A 23977-nucleotide genomic window follows, 5' to 3' on the forward strand; every position below is an offset into this window, starting at 1 on the left:
ATCCATCCCCGACCCGGGCATAAAAATGTCTCATAAAAATTTATTAACCTATAAAAATTAGAAAATTTTATAAATAAGAACTTTGGAATCTGACTTTTTCTTAAATATCTTAAATTCAAATTTATTATTAAAATTTTATTTCATCCTTTACTTCATCTCCCTCCCGACACAGCGACCGGATATTCGAACGCCGACGCTGCTGCATTCAAACCCTACTCCAGCCTCTAATTTCCTATTTCCCAGTTCCGAGTCTTCCTCTGAAATACCATTTCTATCTCTTCTTCAACTCGAATCCACATTTCGATTCTCTTGGTATTTTTGTAATTTTAATCCTATAACTTGCCTCTTTGACCGAAGAATCCACCTGCTTCAACCGAAAACTGCGGTTCCTCGCGCCGTAAGCAAACTGCTAAAAAGCACAGGGAATGTTTTCTTCCCACACCGTAACAATCGACCACACAAACCGACGGTTCTGGTGGTGATCACCGATCACTGATCAAGAAATGTGAAAAAGAGGAAAGCCACAGAAAAAAGAAGAAGAAGTTATCGGCTATTTTCTGGTCCGTTTCGTTGGTCGGGTATTGCTAGAACAATCGGAGAAAAATTAAAAAGGCCAAAAATCCACGACGCCGAATTTCCAAAAATCCAATTGACAGCCACGAGGCATCATCGTCTTCCCCCTCACTTCCCACTGGTTTCTTGTAAGGTACGTCTTCTAGGGTTTTTCAAATGCGGGCAAGCCAGTTATGGATTACCTCCCGAGTTTGGCCGGTGAGATGCCCGCACCGGAGGCCGCCCTCCGCGTTCTTATCTCTATCTTACCTTACGGGATTGCGGCCGTGGCTGGCCTCTTGATTGGATGGTCGTGGCGGCCGCAATGGGTGGCTGCACTTGTTTTTCTCGCGTCAAGGGGCAGGTTCCGCCTGGTCTGGACGGTGCCGCCAGGGCTCGGAGCTAGGCGCCTCTGGTTAGCCTTAACGGCTCTCTCGGTTTTTTCTGTCTTGAAGAGGATTTTTAGACGATTCAAGGTTCCGTCCAAGTCGGTGCGGAGCGAGATTGCAATAACTGCTGCATCATCTGCCTGTGGCGTGGCTGATAGAGAGAGGTAGTTAATTCACGTCTTACAGTTGATGTTGCATTTTTTTCTTTGATTATGAATTCAGTTTCTCTTCCCATTCTTTCACAAGAGTTTGGTCTGGGACTCTTCTCTAGCTTGTAAACCTATTTCATTGTCGAAACTGTCCTTTTTCCTTTGCTTTTTACGCGGTTTTGTTTCCGTGCTTCCTTCTATTTGGTGTTCTATTTGATTCCGTGAATGTATTTGACATGCAAGTGGTTAAATGTGAACATTTTTCTTTTGGTTTTGATTTTTATTATTCTATCAGCGCGAGCGATGGTAACTGAATCAACTTACGGTGGCGCATGCAGAAATTTACGTTCAATTTCTGTTGTTCCCGAAGGGATCATCGTTGTCAAATTCAAGATATTGTTACAGTTTCGTTCAAAAAAAATTTCTGTTGGGTTTCACCCGATGAATGAGATGTAAGACTTGATTTTGTGTTTTCGTTTGGAAAAATAAGAAGATCTGAAGTTGCCGCTTCTGCTGTTTGTTACTTTTGATGATTTGTAGGTTTTGTTCCCGCCTTTTGCTATCTTGTTTCATGCCAGCTGATATGTTAATGGAAATTTTCTGCAGATGCTCATTTGTATTATCATTGCTCCTATTTTATTGAAGTGTGTTATATTATTTTCTCTGAAGTTGGATTTTAAGTATGCTCCTTTGACAAACCCTTTTTCAATTGTTGGTTGCTCAGTTTATCTGCTTCCGATGAGGAAGATGAACAGCCAGAGCTAACTGAGATGGATCTGAGGTCCTTAATTTCTTATATTGAGGAGAGAGACGGTGGTCCCCAATGGCAGCTGATTATGGAGAAATCAACAGACACATTGACCTATCAAGCTTGGTACCGTGATCCTGAGGTGTGAAGCATATTTATAATGGATCTATTAAAATTCTTTTATCATTTATTTCTCTTGTATGTATTACTTTAGCTGGCTTTTGTTGATATAGCTCATTTCTGATGCATGCTTGTAGAAGTAGTCTGTTCCTTGGTAGTTAATGGGAATCCTGCCCTGCTGCTTTCCGTTTTATGCATTACATAGCTTGCTTCATCTCTTCCCATTAATGTGGGCATACAGACGTGCAGTAAACTTCATGCAGAGACAGGACGGTCAAGGCAGAAAAGTGAGTTAGGGAGGGAGGAGGAAGGGGTTGAATTCATGCATAATAATCAATTTAAGTATCAATTTTATTGTTAAATATTATTCTATAAATACTTTGATTAATTTAAGAAAACATTTTGTCGCATTGTATAATATCTGAGTATGTTTGACCTTCATGGTTTTCCATATCAGGTACATGTATTGGATTTACAAATCTAATATGATGCCTGGTGGGTCCATCACTAGGAACAGGAGATCTGGCTATATTGGCATGTTAGATTGTTTGTCGTGAAGAGCATCCTATTTGGCCATTTCGTTCTGACAATCTAGACAATTTACTTGATGGTTCTTCTCGAAATCCCAAAAGTGCGAGTTGGAACCCATTGACTTAAACTTCTACAGAAAGGTCCTTTTTCATGTATTTTTCAAATGTAACCATGATGAGTTACACACCTTCCCAAAAATCTCAAATGTCCAGTTTAAAATTTCTGAAATCACCAGTCTTCTTGAAACAATGAAATTTTACCCTCCAATCTTTCATTGTAACAGACCTGCTTTTGTTTAGCTTGTTATATTCTGTTCTTTAGCTTCCATCTTTAATAAAATCTACCTTTCTAAAAAAACAAAAAGAAATTTTGCACAAATTACTGCATTCCTCCTAAAAAGGAAAGCTTGTTTTAATTTTTTAGTGATAGTGGCTTTGTCAACTTTTAAGTTCCGATGACATGAGATAATTAACACTATATAAAGAAAAAGACATTAAGTAATTAGCAACAGTATTTAACGTTATTAAGGGGATGTTGAATCTAGTTTGGGGAACTTAACGTTAGATAATAGCTGTTACTTTTTTGTTGTTGGTCAAAGACAGCTCGAACTCGTGCAAGTATTACCAATTTTTTGAAGACAGCTTGAGCTCATGCAGGTTGTATCTTAACACAAATTAATGAAGATGAACACCAGGAGGCCGCTGTAACAATAAATTGAAATGGACTTGATATATCTGCTATAAATGGTTGAAGATGAACATATTGGCCTATATATATTGAATGCATGGTACCTAATGCTGTCCGATAATGATATAACAAAACTTATTACAGTAAAAAGTAAGTTAACTAATAATCTCAAAATAATAAAGTTAGAAAGTCTAGTGGGTCGGTCCAGTTATAGAATCACAAAGCTGGACAGGGTTGGGGGTGGGGTAGGTTATTTTGCCAATTTCCTAGAGTCTGTCCTGCTACCAACTTTCTCTAACATGTGTCTCATCAATGGTTACTAAATGAACTAGATTCAGAAGTCCTGTAATTAATAAATTTCTAATTTTAGGTATCATTGCTTTGCACTTTGAACCTTTTTTTTAATCAGCTTTCTAATTTAATACCACCTTTGATGGACTAACGAAGACACCTTCTATTCATTATTTGTTAAGTAGGTTGGCCCTACACAGCTTCGTACAAGAACAGTTTTTGAAAATATATCACCTCAGCTGGTGCGTGACTTCTTTTGGGATGATGAATTCAGGACTACATGGGATGACATGCTTATTTTCTTTGAAGTTCTAAAGGAGTATCCTCAAACGGGAACTATGATTGTTCACTGGATACGTAAGGTGCACAGAAACGGTTTATGTACTGAGGTTTTTATGGTAATTATCATTCATTGCTCGAGTTCTAATATATACTGAATTTCTCTTTGCAGTTTCCATTTTTCTTTCTGGATCGAGAATATATCATAATTCGTCGCATTTGGGAGTACCGATCATCATATTACTGCATCACAAAGGTAAATTTAAAATTATTTTTATTATTATATTTTGAAACAGTATGGGAAACTCTCATTTGATGTCATCACAATACATGGTTGTGCATGATTTTGCAAACAAGAAGTGTGTATATATATATATATATATAGATAGATAGATATCAATATCATCTGTTTGCAGTTCTTATATTATGATTGAAAGGGGAGAGTCAGACTAGAATAGAGTCATGCCTAATGCATTTCAAATACAATCAGTCTTATAATACTTCAAGATACTTCAGAAAATAACCTAAATGAGAAAAAAATGGTTCTCTACAGGATTTTTTGTGAGAAGAGTTTGGTTGTTTTTCTTGTTTTAGACCCTTCAGACTTGCAAACCCAATGGATTGGTGGGTCTGAAGATGAAAATGGAAGCTGAGGGATTAAGACAGATTTTTATTTTTATTTTTATTTTTTTGAAAACATTATGACGAAGAAGTTACTGATCATGGGATGAATATGGAACTAAGCTGTGGTATTTTCCAGTGTTATGAAAACTGAACCATCTATCAAACCGGTAGGATGGCTGGTTTTGATCTAATCAGGTTACACTAGGTTCAACCGTAGGTTGGATCAATGTGTGATGTTACCATTAGATTTATTATGTCTTTTATTTCATTAACTTTTGACACAATTCACACTTTTGATAAACTATTATGATGTTTTCCATGCAAGTATTTAGTCTCCACTTTCAAATCCTCCCTCTAACAAAAACTTTTTCAAATCTCTTACATTGGTTACTGAACTGGATCTGATTCAACCAGTCCGATTTATGGCCGTAAAATTGGGAACGTTCTTCCATGTTAAGGATTTTGGATGGTTTGGGAAACTGGGAAGAATTGGTTGAATGAATGAAGGTGGGTTGAGAAGGTACTGTGGTTGGATCTTATGTCTTTTGATAGGAAATATTATTCAGAAGATGCCGTTCTTTTTGTGGATTAATAGTTGGAATGGGTGTTGTGTGAATGGGTAACCAATGTTAAAAAATGATGCCCAATTTCACTAGTGAAATATAAGGTCCAATATAATTCTATTGCCTGAAGCAGATCTCGTTAGGCCAACTCTAATGTATATTTCCTTAATACTTAAACCACAACCATAATTTGAAATGTTACACCTTTCTGAGATTTTTTTGCAATAATCATGCATTTTGGAGGTTCATGTTTTTATTTTTTTATCTGGATCCCTTTGTATGTTTTTGTATTGCATGTAAATGTTAATGTTAATGTGGGAGTCCATAGGTAACTTTGTCAATGTGGAGAAAACAGTCTTTTTGTATCCCATGGATCTTAGAATGAGAGAGAGAGAGAGAGCTAGTCATAAGAATCACTCTGGTTTGAAAGTTGGCCGTGTGAAATTTAGAACATAATTCTTCTTTAGGCAAAATTTGTTTGATTATGCTTTAGGTTGATGTGAACGGGTGAATGGTACAGGGGATTCAGTATCCATCTTTACCAAGGCGCAGAAGTCCCAGGCGAGTGGACCTCTTTTATTCTAGCTGGTGTATCAAGGCAGGTGAGCCAACCTCTCTCTCTCTCTCTCTCTTTCAATTTTTTTCTAGGGGGAGTGAAATGACAGATTTTTACTTGGACTTCTCTTGGCAGTGAAATCAAGGGATGGTGGCAGTTTAACGGCTTCTGAAGTGCAATTCTTCCATTATGAAGATACGGGGTTTCCAAAGGAGCTTGTAAAGGTTGGAATTCTAAAAGTGATGTTTGACCTTGTCAAGAAAGTGGATGCTGGAATGCAGGCGTACAAAATGCTACGAGCAATTGGAGCTCCTTCAAGATTTGCTGTTATGGCAGGTGTTACTACTAAAATTCCTTCCTCTGAAAGGCTTTCTCTACCCTCATCAGAGTCTGATAGCTTGGAGAAGCTCATGCAGCCGGAAGCAGAGACTTGCCCCAGTCAGAAATTGGGAAAGGGAAAGAAAGTGGTGAAGTGGTTGATTGTCGGTGGAGTTCTGATTTTGTGTGGATTAGGTGGGGGAGTTATTGGTAAAGGAATTGCCTTAGGGATATGTCGGAGGCTGCAGAAGGGAAGTAAAAATAGAAATGACCTAAAAGTGAAATAGGATTGTACAAAACAAAACTATATCATACAAAGCTTCTGCATGAGTGGAAACACTACAGAGATGCATTTGCAAGGGCCATTTGGTGAAAAAATTAACTCCACAAATGCATTTGAGTAGTTCTTTTGCCAATGCAGAAGCTTTTTTATCGTGTAAAGGCTCCAGTAGTAGTCAACCTTTAAATGTAGGAGGTATGCAGATTTGGAGAATCTAAAAAATATTGTCAAGAATGGGATTCGAACCCATGCCCTTTCGGACCAGTACCTGAAACTGGCGCCTTAGACCAACTCGGCCATCTTGACTCGATTAAATTGTAGATTGATAGTAATACTGAAAGAATAAAGAGACAACACAGAAGACCACCAACAGATGAATATGTAGATGTTGATAATCTGTCTACTTTAAGTAGGCCCCAACTCATTAGAGTTAAAAATCCAGTAGAAGTTGACGTCTTCCAACTATAAAGACAATTATCCTAATTTTTTTTTATTTCATTAGTGTCTTCTTTAGGCTTTAAAGTCACGGTCAATCATTGTGTCTTTTTCTACTTTTTGAAATGTTTCTACAAACACTTATGTATTTGTCTCTTGTTGACGCCTTTACTAATCGACAACTTTTGAATGTTGATATATTGGCCTGAAAAATCTTGATAGCACATTATGATGGACCAACTTTTCCTTTTGTTGATTTTCTTATGATTGGGATTTATTGACTTACGCAATCAAATGTCACAATTCAATCAGTTTGTATTAATTCATGTAACACTCTTAGATTGGAGGTGAAGATTGGTTTCATTTCATTCAGCAAAATGTCTCCTCCTTCGCTAATAACTAACCAGAAGTTTCATAAAATTCCCAAGATGAGCTTCTAGTTACAAATGGCGCCACATTGGTCAGTGATTTTGAAAGTCTCCAGCGTCTTCTCGGCGAATGGCGTCATGCCCCGTCTTTCCTGTCTATTCTTTCTTCAATTCCTATACCAGGTTGTTTCTCTACTTTCCAACCCCATATCAGTTGATGTGATGGCTGATAAGAAGCTTAAACAATATTTCCATTTCCGATAAAAAAATTCAATCAATGGAACCCATTGTCGTTGTCCCGCGTTTCTCCATCCAGACAAAGACAATAATTCTACATAACTGTGTGAGGTGGAAGCAGCTCCTGAGTTCTTTCAGGTCACCCCCTCGAATAGTATGTTATAAGCACAGGGGTGTAAGACATTGACTGAGGGAGACGAAGACGACGGTGAGGAGAGATGTTGAGACTCTGTCCAATCCTCCAGTCTCTGTTTCTAGCTATCGTGGTTGTAACAGCTTATCTAAGCGGGGAAGGTGCTGCAGTTTTCACCAGAGATGACTTCCCGCCAGGCTTCGTCTTCGGTGCCGGTACCTCTGCTTACCAGGTAATTTCATAAAGTATAGGTAAATGGTCTTCCGTTTTAAAAATTTAATGTCAGAGAAACTGGACTTTTGGGTGTTGATGGATAACGGTTGCAGGTCGAGGGCGCAGCTGAAGAGGATGGAAGAAAACCCAGCATCTGGGATACCTTCGCTCATGCTGGTTTATTCATTATCTCTGTATCTTTACCTGATTACGTTTTCGAACCCATTTGATATGATTATGAATTGCGAGTTTGTTCTTTATTGCTTTCTCGCAGGGAAAGTTTGGGACAAGAGTACAGGAGACAGCGGCTGATCAATATCACAAGTACAAGGTAATGAAGGAAGGGAATTGGATTAAAAAAAACTGATTTACTGAATGAGTTCGTAGAGAATGATAGCAGTTTTATCTACCTGATCGATGTGGTGACACCAGGAGGATGTAGAGCTGATGCATAAGATGGGTTTGGATGCCTATAGACTTTCCATCTCTTGGTCTAGGCTTATTCCAGGTGAACTTTGTGAACTGAATTTCCACTCTAGAGGCACTCAAGTTAAGTTTCCTTTTGGGCTTTCACAAATTCCTTCCTTATTTGCAGATGGGCGAGGGGCGGTTAATCCGAAGGGCCTGCAATATTACAACAATCTTATCAATGAACTTGTCAACCATGGTACTCTTGCTTTTTTCATTCTGTTTTTCTTTACAAATTTTCATTTTTTAATCTAGTCAAAGAAAAAAGTGTATCTACTGTCTGGTTGTAGCTCTTTCGGCAAGAACTTTAATCCCTAGCTGCTTGTTGCAACACTGTTGATACCAGATTAGATCTGATGGGTGGATTTTGTTTATGGTTATTTTTCAGGAATAGAGCCTCATGTTACTCTCAACCATTTTGATCTGCCTCAAGCATTAGATGATGAGTATGGAGGATATTTGAGCCCAAAACTGATGTAAGACTTTCTTCTGCTGAACTAGTATTCTTCTTCTTTGTTTCTGGACCTCTTCTTGAATTTGTTCATCTCATATGATAAACAAATGCAAAATCAGAAGGTTTTCTAGGGGTAAATTTTGACACTTTTGCCTTTCACAATATTGGCTTTGAGATTTTTATTGAAAACTGATACATATATCTTGTGGTGCTAAAGCAAAAATATTTAAATGTGCATATACTGGCAACTTGATGCTCCATAAGGCCTTTCTGAAAGTTTAACACTGAGCTTGTTGTTTCTGATGCAGTGAGGATTTTACTGCATATGCAGATGTGTGTTTTAAAGAATTAGGCGACAGGGTTAAGACATGGATCACTTTCAACGAGCCCAATATACAAACAATATTGGGTTATGATGTAGGAGTATTCCCACCTGGAAGATGCTCTTATCCCTTTGGTTTGAATTGCTCGGAAGGGAACTCATCAACAGAAGTATATCTGTCTGCTCATTATATCTTATTAGCGCATGCCGCAGCTGTCCAACTGTACAGAGAGAAATACCAGGTTCGAGAAAGCTCTAGTAGTTGCATTCATGTTCTAGAATCAGTTGCTTGAATGAAATTGCAAAAATAATAACATAACAATAATGCAAATATAGGATACTCAGAGAGGCAGCATAGGAATTACACTTCTTGGCATATGGTTTGAGCCTTTCACAGACTCGCCGCAGGATGTTATTGCAACTCAAAGAATGCTTGATTTTCAACTTGGTTGGTGAGAAAAGTATTGTGATTTTCAGAATTTTTTTTATTTTTATTAGAACTTTCGGTCTTTTCTTGTCTTTTTATTTTTCTGTACCATACAAATTACCCACTATGGATACTGTATCGAACCAGGTACCTGGATCCAATCATGTATGGAGATTACCCTGCTACAATGAAAGAGATTGTAAAATCAAGATTGCCATCATTTGATGAGGAAGAATCAAAACAGATAAGGGGGTCCTTTGATTTTATAGGTCTCAATCATTACATGGTAATTTATGTAAAAGGATCTTCTCCTGACTGGGATAAAGCTGAGAGAGACTATGTAACAGATATATCTGCTAAATTTTCTTGTAAGTATGTTAGGTTATACTGCTATATTAGAAAAGGACAATATCTTGAAGTGCTTTTTTATTTTTGCATGTTCTGTAAGAAAGGTCTTCCTCTGTTGACTGTCAGGCCATAGAATCTAGCAATGCACTTTCATTGTCATTTTACTTTTGATTTGACCACCTATGCTACTTTTTTCTGGATTTACTGGTTCAGAAACACAAACTTGGACCTGTCAACAGCAAGCCATTTGGACATAACATAGAAATTTCACTTTTCTTGAAAGTCATTAAAACCAAAAAAACATGTTCACCGTGGAGAACTTTAGGACACAAAGGCAATTGTTTATTTCATTAGATTTCCATGTTATATCCACTTTACTTACCTTAATGTCTATCATTTACCCAAAACGAGGATGGATTTGATTGATGATAATCATCCACTTGTTGGTCAAAACCAATTGACAGGTGTCTTCTGTATAAGCTCCAGTAGTAGTTAATATGTATAATCCATCATAATAATTATCTGTAGATGTCATATCTTCACATTCCAATATTACTTTGCGGGAACACCTATCCAAGTAACTTAATGTAACTATAAGAAGCTAGACATACATTTCTGTCTGCATGAACTGGCAACTTCACATGCTGTTGACAAGCAAAAAGTAGTGTTCACAGAAAAGCACAATAGACTAATAAAATTACAACAGGCTTGTATCTCTGTAACATGTTTTTTGGGTGCTGCATGGCTGTAATAACTAGCTCTCATTTGTTTGATCTATGGTACTCTTATGTGGATACCAGTTACTGTACCAACAGCTTAATAATCTGAGAAATATTTTCTATGCAGTCACAAAAGCAGAAGACAAAAGGAAGGTAAAATGCTACAAATAACACTTGTATATTTGGCCCGATATTATATAAATTGATATGGTGATTTCTGATTTATAGATAAAAGTATTTGCAGGTGTTTTTGAAAAATCTAAAGCATTTTCTGCAGTCCGTGTACAAAGCCCAAACTATACCTTTACAGCCATGGGGTTTACAAAAATTGCTGGAGCATATACAACTCAACTACGATAATCCTGTAGTTTTTGTCCATGAAAATGGTAAGGTTTTGGTAGCTTACCTTCCTGTGAATGAAAAAATTAAAGTTAGACCTATAGTGTGAAGATTATAAATTGATCTTCTTGGAAAACTGCATGTCAAAAGGTTATGCGCAATTCCGTAACAGCTCTGCTAGTTCATCAAACGATCAGAATGATGCTGAAAGAACGGAATACATAAAGACATATATTGAAGGCGTGCTTCAGTCAGTAAGGTGTGTCAACTTTTTTATCCCAAATCACCACAGTAGCTCAACGTTGGCACAAAGGAATACATTAGTCCAGAATGCTAAAACTACTTAATATATTACTTGTATCTCATACTCATGAAATTAGGTTGCAATGAAAGTGTCCCAATGGATGTCATCTAAGCCCATTTTTGTGCAGGAATGGATCAAATACCAGGGGTTACTTTGTATGGTCCTTCACTGACTGTTTTGAGCTTCTATTTGGATATGGTTCTTATTATGGTCTTTACCAAGTGGACTTTGGTGACGAGGAAAGAAGAAGATACCCTAGACTATCTGCTGAGTGGTATTCCAAATTCCTCCATTCCAGCCAGAGGATAGCATTCAACAGTTACTGACATGGCGAATAAACACTTCCAAATGCCAATGAGGTTCCTTGTTACCTCAGAAGGAATGCTAGATTACCAAGAAGGCTGTACACTGCTGTGGAGAATTCTATTCGTCATAGCTCTAACATGTGTATTGGAAATGCCACTTGATCCTGAATAAATTGGAAGACATCTGTTCCGTACCAGGGTAGAAGTCGCTCTGGCATACTTGAACCAGTGCTGAATACATGGATAATGAAAACCATTCTACCATATTGATTATCTTTTTCAGTTGGCTCCCAAATTGTTCTTGCGTGATTTAAATTTGATAAATCAGTGACCGTGAGAATAGATATCATTTACCATTTGCTTCCTCCTCTTCTGACGATTAATCCTTTTGACGCTAGATGGATTGATTGGCGAGCAGACAAAATCCCTATCAGTTCTTGCCTGCATATTCCAATACAGAGTAAGCTGTGATAGCAGCAACTCGGTATCCAGGCCAGATTTCATACCTTGGCTTCCCTCACCGGATTTAGAAAAACGGGAGTGTTGTACGATCAGAGTGTTATGGCCGCCTTAGGCCTGCGTAATCAACAATCTGCCTGTGAAATGAGTCGAGGGACAGCATGTTAGAATAAATTAAATTAAACCGTAATAGTAAATTATAATCCAGAATTTACGACATGCCATAAAATTAGGATTTTGGATAAATACCTGGTTGTGTGTGATTTAGTATATTGGGGACCATAACCATGTTGTATCTCCTTATATAGGTTCCCATAATTCCCTATGGTATTTATTCAATTGGCAATATTTATGGTTCATATCCATGACCCATTCCTTAATGGGCGTAACAAAATTTGATCACTTAATTCAGCTCATTCCATTAAAAATATAAATTATAATTATATAATAAATATGTTAACCAAATTAGAATAGGAATATGAATTTCCTAACAATCTCCCACTTGGGTTACATATCATTCCTGAAACAATTATATCACAATTCTTTAGGCGCGCATAATAATGGAACCATCTTATATATTAATAATGAAACCACTGCGATTTTTATCACATTACATTCGTGACTAAACCATGATGATCACCATACTAATACACTCAATGACATAGATCAAATATGAATGAGTAGTTTGAAAATTACATGCAATGTGATATCAAACATGTCTATTTCCAACTGGTCCTTCTTTAGTCTTTAGTGAGATCTTTCCATAGTCCTTAATGTAATGTGAACATTGTAGATAGAAAAACACTAGAAAGTTCATAAATAAAATAATAAACAATTAATTTTATTAAAAAATCGAATAACTCAATGTCTAAAGCAAACATATAGTATAAAAATGATTCCCACTAAACCAAGGTATCCTCATAAATAACGCCCATATGAGCAGTGTGCTCATGAAAGACTTTAGGCGGTAAACCCTTGGTTAATGGGTCTACTAGCATAGAGTTTGTCCCTATATGTTCTATAGAAATCTGCTTATTCTGAACTCTCTCATTAACAACTAGAAACTTGATGTCAATAAACTTTGACTTCGTCGAGCTCCTGTTGTTGTTGGAATAAAGTACCGCCGAGTTATTGTTACAATAAATCTTTAATGGCTTGTCAATGCTATCTACACTCGCAGCCCAGTGACAAAGTTTCGCAACCATATTCCGTGGTTGGAGGCCTCAAAACAAGCAATGAACTCCGCAGCCATGGTTGAAGAAGCTATGAGAGTCTGCTTAGCAGACTTCCATGAGATAGCTCCTTCACCCAACATAAAAATGTAGCCTGATGTGGAGCATCTGCTATCTTGGCATCCGGCAAAGTCGGAGTCAAAGAACTCAATGATCTCTAAACTGTCTGATCTCTGATAAGTAAGCATGTAGTCTTTTGTTCTCCTCAAATAACACATCATGCGTATGGTTGTCTTCCAATGTTGCATACCCGGATTACTCAAATACCTGCCCAGAATTCCTACTATAAATGCTATGTCAGGACGGATATAAACTTGAGCGTACATTAAACTCCCTACTACTGATGCATAGAGAATTTTCTGCATCTCTATTCTTTCAAGATCATTTTTAGGGCACTGTTTGAGACTAAACTTGTCTCATTTAGCGACGGGTGTGTCTCCTGGTTTACTATCTTTCATGCCGAATCTATTCAACACCTTATCGATATAGGTCTTTTGTGACAACTTAAGGATACCTTGAGAACGATCTCTAAGTATCTGTATACCTAATACAAAAGGGGCATCACCAAGATCTTTCATCTTGAATTTCTTTCGTACAGTAAGCCTATATCGCTACTAGCGAGCAGAATATCATCAACATATAATATCAGGAAGATGTGTTTACTCCCACTGAATTTATGATATACACAGTCATCAACAACATTCGCCTCAAAACCGTACGAGGTTATGACGTGATGAAGCTAGTGATACCATTGACGGGAAGCTTGTTTGAGACCATAGATGGATTTCTTCAATTTACAGACCATAGACTTTGGATCACCAGATACAAAGTTGTACCATATAAATCGTCTCATCAATGTTTCCATTGAAAAACGTAGTTTTGACATCCATCTGATGTAGATGTAGATCTAAATCAGCTACTAGTGCCGTTATTGTTCTAAAAGAGTCTTTCGAAGATACCGGAGAGAAGGTCTCTTTATAGTCTATGTCTTCCCTTTGAGTAAATCCTTTAGCAACTAGATGGGTCTTATATCTCTCGACATTGCCCTTTGAATCCCTTTTGGTTTTAAATATCCATTTACAACCAATGGGCTTTACACCTTTAGACAACTCAAGGAGATCCCAAACATCATAGTCATTCATAGACTTTATCTCATCCTTCATGGCATCAATCCACTTTTGAGAGTTAGAATTGTGCAAGGCTTGACATAAGTTAATTGGGTCATCTTTTGTCAATCCGACGCAATCCTCATGTTCTTGAAGAAACATGATATAATCATCTGGAATCGCATTTCTCTTCTCCCTAGTGAATTCCTTAATAACACTTCTTGAGGTTGTTGAGTTTGTTCTAAAGGTGGTGCAAGAGGAAGAATCTCATTGTTGTCTTGATCTGGAACAATGTCAGGAATAAGAGCTTGAACATTATCCTCTAGTGCCTGAATTGTGTCTTTAACAGTAATAGGTATGGAGACCTGATCACTGTCAATAACAGATTCTTCTTCAAAGACAACATTCCTTATGTTTTCTTCCCCTCCAAACCCAATATCCTCAAGGAATCTCACATTTCCCGTTTCAAAGAAGGATCTTGATGTGGGATCGTAAAACTTATAACCCCGGGAGCGTTCAGCGTAACCAACGAAATAACAGCTAACCGTCCTTGAGTCCAGTTTTCTTTCATGTGGCCTATAAGGCGGTCTTGAGAGCTTCTCCCCAAAGTGACTCTGGTAAAGAGGAACGACTGATCATACTCCTTACCACATCCTTAAGAGTTCGGTTTCGTCGCTCTGCAACACCGTTCATGCTGGGTTTGCCCGACATGGTATATTGCGGAACAATTCCACACTCTTTGAGGAAAATCGCGAAGGGTCCTGGACGTTGTTCTCCTGATCCATCATACCTTCCGTAGTATTCACCACCACGGTCGGATTTGACAACTTTGATTTTCTTTGCAAGTTGAAATTCAACTTCAGTTTTGAAAGACTTGAAGACGTCCAGGGATTGTGACTTCTCATGTATTAAATATAGGTAACCGAATCTAGAGTAATCGTCTATGAACGTAATGAAGTACTGTTGGCCATTCCATGAAGTTGTAGGGAATGGACCACAAATATCTGTATGTATAAGTTCTAAGACATCTTTAGCTCTTTCGGCACCTAATTTTCTAACGTTTGTTTGTTTCCCCTTGATGCACTCAACACAAACTTGGAAGTTTGTAGTATCTAGGGGTTCAAGAATTCCATCTGACACAAGCCTTTGAATTCTCTGTTTAGAGATATGTCCTAAACGTTTGTGCCATAATGTGGCGAAATACTCACTTAATTTTTGCTTCGTACCACGTGAACTTATTTGCAATATTTCTCTATAGGAACTAACAACATCAATCATATATAGATTATCAATTAAGGGACCGGAACCAACAAAATTTGAATTTTGGTAGAGACAAACTTTATTATTTCCAAAAGAAATAAGAAAAACTTGATTTGTCCAAAATGGAAATAGAAATTAAATTCCGCCTAAAAGACGGTGCAACAAATGTCTCAAATAAATCCAAATAAAATTCAGTGTTTAATTGTAATATGAAAGTTCCTATAGCCTCTACTGCAACTTTATTGTTATCGCCCACAAAGATGAATTTTTCAGCATCACTTGGCGGTCGGCTCCACAAGAAACCCTACAAAGACATACTAATGTGAGTGGAAGCACCAGAATCCACCCACCAAGTGTCTTTAGGTACAAAAGCTAAATTAACTTCAGAACAAACTAAAGTTAGAGGCATACCTTTCTTTACACGCTAGGCGACGTACTTGGGACAATCCTTCTTCATATGTCCCGACTTCTTGCAGAAGTAGTAGGTAAACTCCTCAAAATGCATCTTTTGTTTCTTAGTCTGAGAAGAACCTACCGCAGTATCTTTACTTCTCTTCTTCTTCTTGTATTGAGAGGTTAAGGCCAAGTGAGCACTTTCAGTCGTATCATGCTGGTGCCTCTCTTCCTCTTGCACACAGTGGGATATAAGCTCATTTAGGGACCATTTGTCCTTCTAAGTGTTATAACTCACTTTGAATCGGCCAAAGTATGCAGGAAGAGATATCAGAACCAAGTGCACGAGCAAGTCCTCAGACAACTCCAACTTAAGTGACTTGAGTTTTGACGCGAGATGAGATATTTCCATGATGTACTCCCTTATGTTCCCTTTGCCTTTATACTTCATCGAAATGAGTTTAGCCAAAAGGCTACTCGCCTCCGATTTTTTATTCTTGGCAAAATATTGTTCAATTTCTTCTAGGAACTTCTTGGCACTCTTGCTCTCAGTCATAGAGCCCCGAAACGCCTCCGAAATGGAGCGCTTCATGATAATCAAGCACATTCGGTTAGAGTGCTCCCACTTCTCAATTTTAACCTCATTGAGGTTATCCGGAGTAGAAATGGGTTGCTCTGCCCGAAGTGCAAGATCCAAATCCACACAACCGAGGACAATTTCCACGGTATCTTTCCATGCCTTAAAATTTGTCTAGCTCAGCATTGGAATGATACTTATTTGAGCAGTAACATTTGAAGCCGTAGCAATAGAAACTGTATAAAGAACAAAATAAACAAGCATACGCACATTAACTAGCATGTCAGATAAATAAAAACAAGACAAGTACCAAATAAAATCCAAATTGGGGACCCATCTCAAGATACCTAGTACAACATTAATTCTTAGTCTTTGGATAGAGAAATTAATTGTAAGTGGTACTCTTCGTGCAATAATCAAATACTGACAATCAGTTCTGTCAAACAATAACCTTTCTTTGGACCGACTATTGTTCACATGAAAAATCTTTATAATTGTCACGCATTTATCATCACATGCATGTTGTTGATTTAGCCAAACTGTGTTTTCCTTTGGGCCGATCACAATTTGCATAAATAACTCTGTACAAACATCTATGTATTTCTAGTCAAATGATTCAATACTACAGAGGTTATTTTGGCAACATGTAGCTTCAAACAATTTGAGTGAAAATACTAGACCAATTAAACCATTTTTTTTTTGTATTCAATTGCCCAATGCTGCGGCACCGCCCCATTGGCGCCACGGCGTTGGCCTTTATTTCCTTGGAGCTGCAATGAATATTCTGTAATTTAATATATATAAAACATTTATCCAAATATAACAAACAAATACGAGCAGCCTTATTGGGCATATGCGCCAAACGCAAAGCTTGCATGCGGGTTCAAATCCCCGCGGGTGCAAGACTCACCCGAGTCGATCTCGTTAGGTAAATCAAACAAAACCAAATTTTTTTTTTATAGTGACACTACAGCGCACGCAACGGTTGTTGCGGTTGCCCAACGGACGCGTGCTCACTGTGGTGAACCGACACTTCAGTTGCCCAACAGGCACAGAAGCGCAACCGATGGGTGCTGCAACGCATCGAGTCCCAGCGCCTGCGAACACAACAATGCGCCGGACTCTCTGTTTTTGGCACTGCTGGTGCCATTCTTTCTGACGGCAGAAAACGACGGCGACGACGAAAAACGATACCCAATGGAGAGTGTTTAGCCAAATGCCTAGGTTTCCTCCGTCGTCGCCCCCTTTTCCCGCTGGACGTCGCTACAACATCCGCATTGCCAAATGCCCAGGTTTCCTCCGTCGTCGCCCCCTTTTCCCTCCGGACATCGCTGTAGCGTCCGACAATGTGGATGCTGCAGAGCGCGTCCCTCTTTTTATTTTTTTTATTTTTTCTTCCTTCCTGCGCGCGCTAGAGGTCATCTTCAACCTCCAGCCATGCGCGGGTTCAGCTTCCACCGATGGCTCTGTCAGACGTCACTGCAACGTTTCCTAGCGGACGCTGCAGTGCGATCCTCCACCGTCAGATGTCAGCCTCCGTCTTCCGACGGAGACGCCGACTGACTCAGAGCCGTGGAGAAGGTCTGCAAAGCGCCAGTTCGGCGGCGCTCTGGATGTCTCTCCCCACCGAATTAGTGTAAAAATCCTAATAATTTAACATGTACTGCTATAATACCAATTGTTAGAATAAATTAAATTAAATCGTAATAATAAATTTTAATCCAGAATTTACAACATGCCAGAAAATTAGGATTGTGGATAAATACCTGGAACCATTCCGAAGTTTCGTCTCTGTTGCGGAATCACTATGACGAATGATAACGGATGATTGATGTTGTGGTCTTCCTCAACTAAATCTCTGTATTCCTCAACGGGACCTTCATCTCATTCCTTAATAGGCTTAATAAAATTAGACCAGCCTATTCCATTCCATTAAAAATATAAAATATAATTATATAATAAATATATTACCTAGATTAGAATAAACAATATGAATTTACTAAACAGCAATCTTTAATTCCGTCTCCCGCATCTGAGTGCTGTGAAACACAGATACGAGAGATCAGCTCTGGGACTGTAAGCCAACGTTAAGAGTTTGCAGAGTACCAGAGTGCAGCAAGTTTTGAGCAACAAACACACAAGATACACGCCTCTAGCGTACTTGCGGTAACAATAGAATAGCCATTAGAGGAGATCGACATAGTTACAAACTTACAATTGTAGAGTGCTCAAGCGCCACCAATCCAGTGGGCGTTGAACTGCCAAAATCCTGGAGAACAAAATTACACTTTCTTAAGAAGAAAAATAATTTGAGAACAATACTTTCCAAAGAAGTACCTAGATGCTGCAAATGCGGGGCGGGGCGGTCCTGCTATGAGGCAACACTGTTCAGGATATATATATATATATTTTCTTGTTTAGATGTTTATGAAAAAATGAGAACATAAATAGAAGAGAAATAATAAATTCAGTATGTCCAGTCTGTTTACAAAACTCCAGAGCCTCGTATTCTGTTTCTTCCATTTCACGAAACAGAATCTTCGTATAAGAGACCGCCACGGAAAACTTTGTTTCCTGTTTGCCGAGTTACACCTCACTTGGTCACTTCCCACTATTTTGTTTTTCCTGATTAATGAAACAGAATCTTTGAATATAAGACGGCCACGGAAAATGTAGTTTATAGAAAGAAATAGCGACCACATGATGATCAACGATTTTGAAAATCTCCCGTTTCTTCTACGCGCATGATGACATGCTTTGCCTTCCGTCTCTTTCTTTTCTCCATTTCAACACTCGGCTGTTTTCTTACATTTCACCTCCATATCAGTTGATGTGATACGATGATTCTTTTAGCTTTTCTTCAAGAAATTAAGAGACTTGTTTTGAGCTTCAGCTTTCATGAATCAATTAATAAATTAATAATCTCATTTACTTTCTCTCTACTTTCCAAGTGCTCTATCACTCCCTCCCGAATGTTTCTTCTTGGCATTTTGTTTCTCCTCTCTATATGTTTCATTTTAATAATGGAAAGATGTTAGGAAATTCTGTTGTCTTGCTTTTCACCGTTCGTTTCTCCAAACGCCACGTCCAGAAGAATCCAAAATCAATTGGATTCTAAGATGGAGCGGTCTATTCCATTTGAAAAAAGAATAATAATGCTATACAACTGTGGTAGGTGAGAGATGCTCCTGAATCCTTAGAATCCACCTCCCCTATAGCGTTTTAGAGATAAGCAAAGGTGTCTATAGCATCGATTGTGGGAGACGAAGAGGAACGGTAAGGAAAGATGGTGAGACTGTATCTGATCCTCCGGGGGCCGTTTCTAGCTCTCGTAGTGGTAACAGCTTATCTAAGTGGACAAGGAGCTGCAGTGTTCACCAGAGACGACTTCCCGCCTGGCTTTCTCTTTGGTGCCGGTTCCTCTGCTTACCAGGTAAAAAAAGGTCTTCTGTTGCACAAGTTACTGCCACATGACAATGGTCTTTCGGATGTTGATGGATAATGGTTGCAGGTCGAGGGAGCAGCTGCAGAAGATGGAAGAAAACCCAGCATCTGGGATACCTTCACTCATGCTGGTTATTTGATCTCTCTATATCTTTGGCTTATTAAGATATCGTTTGCTTGAAGTTAATAGAACCCAATTGATATGAGCATGATTTAACGAGTTTGTTCTTTCTTGTTTGCTTTCTCACAGGAAAGGTTCTTGACAAGAGTACAGCAGACATAGCCGCTGATCAATATCACAAATACAAGGTAGGAAAGAAAAATAAAGCTCCTTAATTAAAGAATTCTATTAACTAATGAATTCAAAAAATGAGATACCTGTTCACTTTCCCGGTGAATGTGGTGATACCAGGAGGATGTGGAGCTGATGCACAAGATGGGTTTGAATGCCTATAGATTTTCCATCTCTTGGTCTAGGCTTATTCCGGGTGAGCTATCTGAACTGAGCTGCCACCATAGAGGCACACAAGTTTAGATTCCTTTTGAACCTTCTCGGAGTTGTACTTTAATTGCAGATGGGCGAGGAGAGGTTAATCCGAAGGGCCTGGAATATTACAATAATCTCATCAATGAACTTGTCGACCATGGTACTCTTGCTTTTCATTTTGATTTTCTTATAAAAATGTCATTTTTTTTATCCTGCTCTTGAAGAAAAAAAATGTTTACGTTCTGGTTGTAGCTCTTTCAGCAAATGCTTTAATCCCCAGGTGCTTGTTGCATTACTGTTGATACCAGAGATTAGATCTGATGTGCGGGTCTTGTTTATGGTTATTTTACAGGAATAGAGCCTCACGTTACTCTCAACCATTTTGATCTTCCCCAAGCACTAGATGATGAGTATGGAGGATATTTGAGCCCAAAACTGATGTAAGACTTTCTTGGTTTGGAAATATCATCAGCTGCTGAACTATTATTCTTCTTCTTTGTTTCTGGACCTCCTCTAGAATATGTTCATATACTGAGATAAATACTGTAAAGTGATAGAAGGTTTTGCATGGTGAAATTTTGATATTTCTGTCTTTCCCCATATTGGCTGTGAGGGCTTCATTGATAACTAGTTCTTATATTTTGTCATTCTAAAGCAATAAAATTTAAATTTCATAACATGGTTGTTGGTGAATTGATTCTCTGTAAAGCCTTTCTGACAGTTTAGTGGTGATCTTGTTGTGTTTCTGGTGCAGTGCGGATTTTACTGCATATGCAGATGTGTGTTTTAAAGAATTTGGTGACAGGGTCAAGACATGGGTCACTTTCAATGAGCCCAATATACAAACAGTAGTTGGTTATGACCTTGGAGTGTTCCCTCCTGGAAGATGCTCTTATCCCTTTGGTTCGAATTGCTCAGAAGGGAACTCATCAACAGAAGTATATGTGTCAGCTCATTATATCTTGTTAGCACATGCAGCAGCTGTCCAACTGTACAGAGAGAAATACCAGGTTCCAGAAGTTCTCGTCACTTGCTCAAAGTCATTCGATTTACGTTATAAAATCAGTTGCATGAATCAACTTACAGAAATAATGACTTAATACAGGATACTCAGAGAGGCAGCATAGGAATTACACTCTTGGCCATGTGGTTTGAACCTCTTACTGACTCACTTCAGGATCTTAATGCTACCCAAAGAATGCTTGATTTTCACCTTGGTTGGTGAGAAAATATTCACAACTATCAAATTTTTCTTGTCCCTTCACGTTTGCATACCCTACAAAATTACCAGCTATAGAAACTGTATTGAACCAGGTTCCTGGATCCAATCTTTTATGGAGATTATCCTTCTACTATGAAAGAGATAGTAGGATCACGATTGCCATCATTTGGAGTGGAAGAATCAGAACTGATGAGGGGGTCCTTTGATTTTATTGGTCTCAATCATTACGTGGTACTTTTTGTACAAGGTTCCTCTGCTGTCAGGGATAAATCTGAGACAGACTATTATAGAGATATATCTGTTGAACTTGCCTGTAAGTATCTCAGAGTATATTGCTTTAGTTGAGAGTCGATACCTTGAAACTCTTTTCTTTTTTGCTTCTTCAGAAACTGTTGGCTTTCTCATGTGGACCTTCAGGCCATAGAATGTGGATGTTTACATTCATACTCATGGTACTTTTGCATTACCAGGAACCATCCTTGTCCATTCATCACCAATGCTTCTCCTTCCATGATTAACTGGTTCAGAAAAACAAACTCTGACCTGTCACAACCTTTCAACAACAAATTATATAAACTTATGTTGAAAATTGAAACAGAGAATTTATCATTTCTTGAATGGCATAGAAAAACCTAAAAAGCATATTTCCCTTGGAAAACTATAGGACACAAGGGCTATTATTCATTACATAGTCTTCCATGCTTCTGTATATTTTACCCAAACCCATCATGGATCAGGCATATGACTGGCCAGAGTGGATGAATACATGTTTGGTTTAACAGAGTTTTGATTGATGGTGATCTGCCAATTGACAAGTTTGTCCTGTACAAGTTTCTTCAATAGTTATATGAATATGGGGTCCATCATAAAAATTTCGAGGTCTCATTATCTTCATTTTCGCTTATTACTTTGCAGGAATTCTTGTCTAATTAATGAAGTCTAATTATAGAAAGCTAGAGATGCATTGATTTCAACATGAATTGTCAACATCACATATTGTAGATCAGTAGAAAGTAGTGTTCACAGAAGAGTTAAATAAAATCATAGAATTACAACAGGCTTTTATCTCTATATTTTTTGCATGGCTGTAATAACTAGCTCAATCCATTATATGCAGTCTCAAAAGAGGAAGATGGGAGGAAGGTAAAAGCTACAAATAATTTTTGAATCTTCAGCCACACATTATAGAGTTTGAGATGATGATTTCTGATCTATTGATTGATGTGCAGATGTTTTCGACAAATTTTAAGCATTTGCAGCATCACATGCTCAAAACCCCAACAATACCTACACAACCATGGGCTTTGCAAAGATTGCTGGAGTACGTACAACTCAACTATGATAATCCTGTTGTCTTTATCCATGAGAACGGTAAGGGTTTGATGTGCTTACCTTCCTCCTTGTGATTAAAGAAATTAAAGTTAGACCCATAATGTCATGGTGAAGATTATACATTGATCTGCTTGAGAACTGCATGTGAAAAGGTTATCCTGCATTCCGTAACGGCTCTGCTACTTCACCAAATGACCTCAATGATGCTGAAAGAGTAGAATTCTTGGAGAAATATATTGAAAGCATGCTTCAGTCAGTGAGGTGAGTCAAATTTTTATCCCAAATCACCAGTAATTCACATTTTTCTGGAATGCTAGAACTACCTGATACTCATGAAATTAGCGTCACAATGCAAGGATCTCAACAAATGTCATCTAACTCTTTAAGTTTTTGTGCAGGAAGGGTTCAAATACCAGGGGTTACTTTGTATGGTCCTTCACAGATTGCTTTGAGCTTACGTTTGGATATGATTCTTATTATGGTCTTTACCAAGTGGACTTCAGTGACAAAGAAAGAAGAAGGTACCCTAGACTATCTGCACTCTGGTATTCCAACTTCCTCCATTCTAGCTCAAGGACAGCTTTCAACAGTTACTTGCAGAGTGAAGTGAATAAACGCTTCCCTGTTGCCTCAGAAGGAATACTATATGCTCCTCAGTAGAAATTCTCCTCTTCTAATGCATGCCTTATATATATGAAATACCATAAGATCCTGAATAAATTGCTATACCTGATTTTACAAAAAGGAAGCACTCCAGTGTCCAACAAACAGTGTTCAATGCATAGGCAGCCCAGATTTTTCTATCATATTGAATAGCATTTAAAGGAGTCTCACAATAGTTCTTGAGGGATTTGGATATGCGTTTTCAATGTGTTTTAGTGTAACTCATTCAAGAAAGGATTGAATGTTAAATTTGATAAAACCAGTGGTTTCTTCTGTATGTTCCAATTTGTTTATGTTTCAGATTCAGCAGTTTTTACAATTGATCTTAGCGAAAATGCTCAATACAAGCATAGTAACTAACTACATGAGAATAGACCAAAACAATATTAAAAATTTTGGGAGGTAAACATTGGATACGTGGAACAAGTTGATAGGGATCATCAAATAAATAAACTGGTGAGAATAAAAATATAAAATGAAGCGCTACTGGTTGCCAATCAAAGTGAAGTCCTCCAATATATTCTAATATTTTCATATTAAGAATCTTAAATGAATAAAATCAACATGATCATATATCACATTTGACACCCTCAATTCATTTCACTAGGAGATCCTAATGGCGAAGACAGATTTCCCGCATACC

The 23977-nt window shown here is 38.1% G+C and overlaps 3 protein-coding genes, 1 non-coding gene and 1 pseudogene across 5 annotated transcripts; 3 read left to right on the plus strand and 2 right to left on the minus strand.

Moving 5' to 3' along the window:
* The first annotated feature begins 151 nt into the window (after positions 1-151).
* LOC137957304 (uncharacterized) lies at positions 152-6441 on the plus strand. Its single transcript, XM_068805062.1, has 6 exons — positions 152-1105; positions 1815-1980; positions 3653-3829; positions 3919-4002; positions 5454-5535; positions 5625-6441. The coding sequence occupies exons 1-6, from the start codon at positions 747-749 to the stop codon at positions 6092-6094; spliced, it is 1338 nt and encodes a 445-aa protein (XP_068661163.1). The 5' UTR covers positions 152-746; the 3' UTR covers positions 6095-6441.
* TRNAL-CAG (transfer RNA leucine (anticodon CAG)) lies at positions 6313-6393 on the minus strand. Its single transcript has one exon. It is a non-coding gene; the product is annotated as a tRNA-Leu (tRNA).
* A 705-nt stretch (positions 6442-7146) lies between the features above and the next one.
* LOC137945177 (beta-glucosidase 31-like) lies at positions 7147-11180 on the plus strand (annotated as a pseudogene).
* Positions 11181-12786: 1606 nt separating this feature from the next.
* Positions 12787-13215, minus strand: LOC137945187 (secreted RxLR effector protein 161-like). Its single transcript, XM_068790964.1, has one exon. It carries the CDS (start codon positions 13213-13215, stop codon positions 12787-12789), a length of 429 nt encoding a protein of 142 aa, XP_068647065.1.
* Positions 13216-19369: 6154 nt separating this feature from the next.
* Positions 19370-23598, plus strand: LOC137943885 (beta-glucosidase 32-like). Of its 2 annotated transcripts, XM_068789309.1 has the most exons (13): positions 19370-19619; positions 19698-19761; positions 19881-19939; positions 20043-20118; positions 20206-20277; positions 20470-20557; positions 20872-21127; positions 21223-21338; positions 21432-21652; positions 22457-22482; positions 22569-22710; positions 22824-22932; positions 23070-23598. In XM_068789309.1, the coding sequence occupies exons 1-13, from the start codon at positions 19473-19475 to the stop codon at positions 23329-23331; spliced, it is 1638 nt and encodes a 545-aa protein (XP_068645410.1). In that variant the 5' UTR covers positions 19370-19472; the 3' UTR covers positions 23332-23598. The 2 variants fall into 2 exon arrangements, with proteins under 2 accessions (XP_068645410.1, XP_068645419.1); XM_068789318.1 differs by lacking the exons at positions 22457-22482; positions 23070-23598 and having other exon boundaries at positions 22599-22710; positions 22824-22913.
* Positions 23599-23977: the final 379 nt, after the last annotated feature.

Source organism: Aristolochia californica, unplaced genomic scaffold, assembly GCF_029961685.1.
Source record: "Aristolochia californica isolate CCGP_79_NKW_82.1479 unplaced genomic scaffold, dmAriCali1.0.hap1 SCAF_1, whole genome shotgun sequence".
NCBI lineage: Eukaryota > Viridiplantae > Streptophyta > Magnoliopsida > Piperales > Aristolochiaceae > Aristolochia > Aristolochia californica.